Source organism: Hyposmocoma kahamanoa, unplaced genomic scaffold, assembly GCF_003589595.1.
Source record: "Hyposmocoma kahamanoa isolate Upper Pololo Valley unplaced genomic scaffold, ASM358959v1 119, whole genome shotgun sequence".
In the NCBI taxonomy this organism is placed as follows: Eukaryota; Metazoa; Arthropoda; class Insecta; order Lepidoptera; family Cosmopterigidae; genus Hyposmocoma; species Hyposmocoma kahamanoa.
The window spans coordinates 1,826,347-1,833,785 of record NW_020653409.1 but is presented as its reverse complement, the minus strand read 5'-3'; the positions used below and the strand labels follow the sequence as shown (position 1 = coordinate 1,833,785).

The 7,439-nt window shown below is 38.3% G+C and overlaps 1 protein-coding gene across 1 annotated transcript in view; it reads right to left on the bottom strand.

Annotated features, from left to right (window-relative positions):
• The window catches only part of LOC113239989, a 9,109-nt gene extending 2,000 nt beyond the window's left edge, over positions 1 to 7,109 (bottom strand). Inside the window, exons 1-5 of the mRNA XM_026477180.1 lie at positions 6,973 to 7,109; positions 5,134 to 5,264; positions 3,734 to 3,916; positions 1,630 to 1,815; positions 224 to 330 (exon numbers count right to left, since the gene is read on the bottom strand). Of these exons, the coding sequence (XP_026332965.1) occupies positions 224 to 330; positions 1,630 to 1,815; positions 3,734 to 3,916; positions 5,134 to 5,264; positions 6,973 to 7,109 (744 nt within the window). The remainder of the gene's footprint in view (positions 1 to 223; positions 331 to 1,629; positions 1,816 to 3,733; positions 3,917 to 5,133; positions 5,265 to 6,972) is intronic.
• Between the last annotated feature and the right edge of the window lie 330 nt (positions 7,110 to 7,439).

The following is a 7,439-nucleotide window of genomic DNA, read 5'->3' as shown; positions in this document are numbered from 1 at the left end:
TTATGTCGCTCTTGCGCTGGTCGCGCCCTGTCGTGCTAGCCCTACTGATCAGAAGCGATAGAGTAACTGTAACAGATAAATAAATTCGCTTTTCCAGCATTTATGACCGTCCGCACCCGTTTTTCCGTTAGCGCACGCGATAATATGCTGCTGCGTTCTAAAAAACCAAGATTACCTACAAGCGGATTGTCCGCGACCGCTCTGAATTAAACACACAGCTCACCTGTGTATCAGATTGTTTCGACTCGGGACAAAAAGCTGTCAACCGCGTGGGCACGTAGTTCACGTTTTCAAGTTTCAGTGGCATCGCCATTGCGACGCACCCTTGTTCTGAAAGCATTACAATTATAATATAAATGTTTGAGAATAGTGTTTGAACAAATATGAACATGCAATTGGCCAGTAATAAATCTACTTAGTGAACCTGTACTGAGGTGATCGAAGACGTGTATATGTAAGATTGTAGCTTTATAGCGACCGATAAGCCATTGCTCGTTTCGTCATTTAAAACCGCTCAACGTACATAATACTCAAGGACATTCTACGCACGGATATGCTGCACACGGACGCGCTGCGCACGGACGCGCTACTCACGGACGCGCTACGCACGGACACGCTACGTATGTAGACAGCATGATCATCAACCCATTTATCCGTTTTTATGGGCGCAGGGTTTAGGTCATAGTCCGCCACGTTGGCCAAATGCAGGTTAGAGACTTCACGTTTTCCGAGGGTGTTGTGAACCTTCTTCAACGTACTGATGTCATCACGATGTTTTCCTTCACCAAAAAGCTCATGGTTAGTTTAAAATTTCGCACATCAATTTAACTAACTGCTTCCATGGTCGAACGCTTACCATGCCGGACTGCCACGCAGACGTCCCCAGGTTCGATTCCTGGGCCGGGAGAAATATTTGTATGGCCTACATTTATATCTCCCGTGAGTTTGGGTGTAATTTGTGGTTACATGGCACCCGCGACACAGGGATTCCCTAGTGCGAGCTATGTTGAGAGTGTGCGTTATAATTATTATTAATTTCGAAAAAGTCAGAGGTGTGTAGCCCGGATTAGAACTCGGTTTGAGAGGCGGTAGGTCAAACCAATAAGCTACCATCGCGTTACACAGCTAACAGCTTCGCTACATATCAAAAGTCAGTAACGGCAGTGTGTTTTGCGGCAGTTTATATGACAGCGTACGTGCATTCGCTTTGTAAAGGTTGTCCAATAAGGATATAAGGATTTTGTATTTCAATACAACACAGAATAAATGAGATAAATAAAATACAAAGTAAATGTGTGCAATATTTTGTTTTTCTTTTAACATACACTCAAATTGCACTATATTTACGAATGTAGGTAGGCGGCTGTTCCTCGACCGATAATCATGGATACAGCATAAAAAAAAACAATTCTACAGGTCGCCACGTAGGCGAAATTTTGAATTTTAGTCTGTGGCCTGATATAATTGTGATCAAAGATCAGCATGTTAAGTCTATGGGAAGTATATTCAATTGTGAATTTTCTGCGCGCGAATGTGCAGAATTGTGAAAAAGAGACATAAGGAAAGAGACAAGAGAGATTGCTGCGCTTTGATAGGAAATCGGTATTTCGCCTGGTATGTCAAAAATACCTGGTAGATTCTTCCTAACATTAACATTTTCAATCATGTAAATGCCGCTCTTTCCGAGCAAGTTCGAGATAGTACGATCTGTCAGCTCTCTGGTCTGTTCAGATTCGATGGACGGAGCGTCAGTCGCTATGGCTACCACGTGCGTCAGATTAGCTGCTATCCACTCTGCGAGCTCGTAGCTTATTCCTGAAACATATTTCATTAACACATTACTATCATAGAATCTCTTTAGTTCGATATATTTAAAAGAAGATTTTTAAAAAGATACTGGCGGTGCCGATTTTGAATTTCGCCAGTATCTACTTTTCGTTAATTTGAAAAAGTCTTCTGCAGATTCTGTTATTCAACGAATATTGTGAGTGTACTTAGGGCGCACTATAAGTTTCCGGACCTGGCCACTTACATAAACAATATTTAGAAAGTAATTACAATATTTGAAAATGGAACTCTTCGGCTGTAGACTACAGTTTGTTTCATCTGACTTGACAGTTTGTTTTTACATTGTAGCGTCATTTTCGAAATTGGTTGTCTATATCACCATGGATTTAACTCGTGAAAATTTTCGTAGTATGATTTTCTACGACTTTAAGTGTAATTTAACAGCTCAGCGGAGCTTCGCTCAGCTTCAAACTGCTTTTGGCGATGAAGCACCATGCAAGACGACTATTTGTAGCTGGTTTGCAGAAATCAAACACAGTCGTGTGAATCTCAGTGACGAATTTCGTAATAGTCGCCCGTCCACTGCTGTGAACAATAAAAACATCGATTCTTTGCGCCTTATGATCAAAACAGACAGGCATACCATGAGATTCGGGCTTCTTTAGGAATAGGTATGAGTCAAATACAATCAATACTACACAAACATTTGGGTGTGAAAAAGCTGTGCTTTCGGTGGATCCCACACAATTTGACTGAGGCTCAAAAAACGGATCGCGTCACTTGGTGCAATGCCATGCTTACCAGATTCAACGAAGGGGCGTCAAATTTGGTGTGGGACATAGTAATAGGTGACGAAACATGGATTTATAGTTACGATCCCAAAAGAAGCTGCTTTCTTCGATCGAGCGTATGGGTCTTTCAAGATGAGCCGAAACCAACCAAAGTGGCGTGCGTGCAAAGTACCTCTAAGTGGATGATTGCTTCTTTTTTTAATAAAACTGGACACGTGGCTACTGTTGCTTTGGAAAATCGTTGTACCGTCAATAGTAATTGGTACACGACCATTTGTTGGCCGGAAGTTATTGACAAACTCTGTAAAAATAATCGTAAACGCCGTACCTTCTTGCACCACGATAATGCCAGTTCTCACACGGCGAGACAGGCAAATTGATTTTTGAAGCTGAACAACATTGACCTTATGAGCCATCCCGCGTACAGTGCCGACCTAGCACCTTATGACTTTTATTTATTTCCAAAAATTAAGAACCAGTTACGCGGTCAACGATTTCCATCACATGAAGAGGCTGTCGAAGAGTATGAAAAATATGTTTCAGAGATTGTCACGGAGGAGTGGCATAAATGTTTTCAAAATTGGTTCATTCGTATGAAAAAGTGCATCAAGGCTAACAGAGAATATTTTGAGAAACAATAAATTCATTTCTGACCATTTATAGTATTGTTTTCATACGTAGAATGTGAGAAAGTACGTAGTAAGTAGTTATAATTTTGAAAAGTCTGTGTTTCTTCAAATTTTTTTACCATCTCCAATGACAGACTCTGAAACATTTGCAAGTCAGGTTTTTTAGTTCCCACAAGTTACATTCTGTGCAAGAGACATATGTATATGCAGTGGCATGCAAAAAGGGCGCTCTAAAAACAGGCATGACTGTAACAACTTAAAGGCAAGCCTTTCGATGTCGGCTAAATGTGCTACTCAGTGTGTAAAGATCCGCATTATATTACAGGATCTAGATTTATCTAATTGAAAATAAAAAAATGTACTTTAGATAAAATGTATTGTAGTGTAAAAATAAACATGAAGAAGAAAAACAATTGTGACTGCACAAAAAATAAACATAAAAGAATTGAAATGGAATAAAAAAGGACTTATATATAACAGAAACAAATTGTATGTCGTTAACACAATGGTAAACTATTGACTTACCAGGGAAATGACAAGCACATTTCTTGTTCTTGTTATTAGTGTCGGGGATTCGACCGAAATTGAACAGAAACATTGTGGGCTCCTTGGTATCGTACCGCATCATTCTCCATTGCAACGCCATATCCTTCGTTAGCACTAAATTTGGCTTGTTTTTTACGAGTAACCGCAGGTCAATTACTATAACTGAAACGGTAATGTAAGTTATAATAATGCCCACAGTTTCAATGTTTCAATACAATACTATGGGTTATGATATTTTCTACAGGAAATAAAATATTACATATTATGCATCTCATTTTGGTTAAGATCTGTTTAATTCCGTATTTCTGCAAATAGGCGTATTCTATTCTATACAACAGTCTTTGAATTTATTTCGAGTTAACTCGTCATTAAATTAAAAGATTATAAAAGTGTCAGACAGACAGTCAGAGTTTTTTTTAATTAAATGGACTTGCTCTTGACCACTACCTAGCCCTGGAGCAAAGATAGGATCTACGATGAAGCGAGCTTGCCCAGAAGATGCCTATACAGGCGCACCTTAAAGATAGCCGGGTTGTATGAATTCGGAAATACAGACGCAGGCAGTGTGCGCATAATAAAAGATGATGAAAAGCGCTTACTACGCCTGTAGAGAATATCGACCAAGTAAGGATGATATCCCGCCGTATGTCCAGACATATGTCCGATGGTAAAAGGGGGCGGGCGGGATGAGCTGATGGAGCTCATGGGCACACTCACCGAAATATATTCTGTAAAAAACCGATAGACGGGCAACTTTGCGCCGGTGGGCTAAACTATGAAGTTTAGATTCGAGCTTATCCTCGCCAATAAGTCTTCTGGCTCTGCGCTCAATCGAATCAAGAGCCTCGAGTTAATACTTCGCTGAGCCATCCCACATGCAAGATCGGACTTCTGCTTTGTATAAAGTTAAAAGCTGTCCAGGCGAGAAATGTCGCTTAACCTTATTGAGGACACTCAGTTTTTTGGCTGCAATTTGTGCCTTACATTCAATGGAATGGATTGCTCTTGACCACTAGGTAGTTCTCTTGACACAGAGCTAGGTAGTTCTGGTACAAATATGAAGTCTACAATGAGACGAGCTCGCCCAGAAGAAGGCTATTCTTCCAGTGAGTAAGAAATATATTTTTCTTCTACTTTTCACCTTACGTGTTAGATGGATATAGCGATGCTTTTTGAATTTTTTTCCGAACATTTCTTGATTTTCTATTTTTGTGCGTAAAGACGCGAGCGGACATAACAAAACTACGGGCACCTTTGACTACGGGTTATTGACTGCAGTGACTTTATGTTACTAGGGTTACCCTAGATTAGGGGGCTTATCTTTGATATATGTATATACCGAGATGTATAAGTTTCGTTCATTAAAATCCACTACTCACGTCGACTTAATAAATATTCCGAAGGTATAGCATACGGGGTCATGGACCCAGGAACTGAGCCAAACTGGGACCCGAGCTCCAAATGCATTGTCGTTCCCATTCCTGGAACCCCGCAGTTGATGCATACTTTCCTGCAATTATAACCACAGACAAATGGTTTCATCCAAAACGGTCATACAGAAGTTAAATTTTAAAAATCTTAAGGTACTTTGCTTTTAATGATGCGATTTGAGGTTGATCTAAACCAGGTCAGACTGCTTTTGCATTTCAGAAACGGGACGATACAAATACCAACTGACCTGGTATAAATTCAATCAGAAATTTTGTCAACGCGAGCTCTGAATGGAAGAATTTGGAAGCATCGAAGTTCAATTGACCCGATTACAAGAATTTGCGTTCCAAGACCACTTAACAAACTCCGATGGAAGAATTTGGAAAAATCAAAATTTAGTGGACGTTACTTTTAAATTGGCCTATGTCTATGCTTTTTTACCGATTTCAAAAAAAGGAGGAGGTTCTCAATTCGACTTAAATTTTTTTTGTATTGTACATTATGCAATAATTTGTGGACCGATTAATGATTCTTTTTTGTTGGAAAGAGGTTACCTCAGTAGTGGTCCTATCTTTAATTTAATTTGAATTCATTATCATAATAAATCAATCCACCTCTAGTGACAAACTAGGGGATGAATGACTTTTGAGGTCGGTTTTTTTAGTATTCTGTACTTATTGAAGTCTTTCTTTCGCCTACGCAACCATGATACCATTTCGCCTTAAGTGCTTAGTGACGTTTAGTAAACAGCTTTTGACAACTCTCAAATTATGCAATAATTCGTCTATGTGTACTAGAGTGTACTTAATAAATATTTATTAACAAATACTAGTATACTAATTGAATTTATATATGTGGGACTGTCTCCCAAAAATGCTTTTAGTTACCTACCTAACGAAGAATAATAAATCGGAAAAAATTGCTTCATCATTTGTAAGCAGTGTATACCTATTTTTCGTCAACAATTTTAATCTTTAATTCACTATTTGCGTCAGTAAAGTGATCGTCTGATGTAATCGTTATTGTTTTAAATTCTAAACATAAGTTTTATGCACGTAGGAAGGTACTCTTTTGCCTTGTAGGTGTGTAGTTCAAGTTTCTAATTCCTTGTTTTTGTATGGAATTAGAACACTAGTAATACACAAAGGTACCTTCACCATTACTCAAGGTAAGGTAAAAGTAATTGACTTTTGATTTTAATTGGTTGATTTTGCTATTACTCCCATTCAAGGCGTTTTTCTCTCAATATACTTTGAGTAGGGTCGTAGTGAGAACCTATTTTTATTATCTCCAGTGTCAAGTCCTGTATAGTGGCGAACTAGGGGATATTTCAATAAAACTTAGCATATAGACGTAATTCCACGTACTTTTGAGGTCGGTTTTTTTAGTACTCTGTACTGAGGTTATGTTTTAACAATTGAAAGTGTAATTGGTCCCACCCATATTCTATGAACACCTAGGTACCCATAAAGCTAAAAAGTTACGTGGCCATTTTGAAACTCTTTTTATTGGATAATGAATTTTATAGTGTAGAGGAGTTTCTTTCGACGGAATTGTAATTTATTCTTATCTGACCTTGTCGTACTTCGACAATATTTTGTGTATATTTATTTGTTTTTACTTACACTATTTTGTTTTATATTATTATTGTTGTTTATGTTAGAGACGATCATATTATCCCTACACATAGTAATGTCAATTGTAACATTGTGACATTGATAATATGAATTTTTTTTTATTATTAAAAAATAAGTGCATATGCGCAGGTCAAATGACCTCCATCTTACCTGTGTGACGATGATATCGATGATGAAGCATGAACACCTAAATAATGCCTATTTTCTCGCCTTAAAAGGGCCCAAGATACCTGTAGATACTGTTCCGGCAACAAACCTGCAGGCAGGGAATTCCACTCCACAGCCATTCGCTATATAAATCCTAAAAGAACTTGCGGATAGAATAGACGTGTTTTCAAGTACCTACTCTGTCTGCTTTCACAAGAACTATAGGCACTTTATTTGCTACGTACCTATATTATAATACTGTATAATGACTGCATTACATATAAAAAGTATCGTTAGTTTCTTTTTAATGATCAATATACTACCTGCTATGGATTTGTACACTATCGCATTGATTATGACCATAGGTACTGTAATGGTACGTGTAAAGTTTTAAGGAACTAAACAAATAATTGTGGAAGGGAGACGCGCGAATTCTTGGAATATCCACAACATAGAAGTGGAATTCCAGC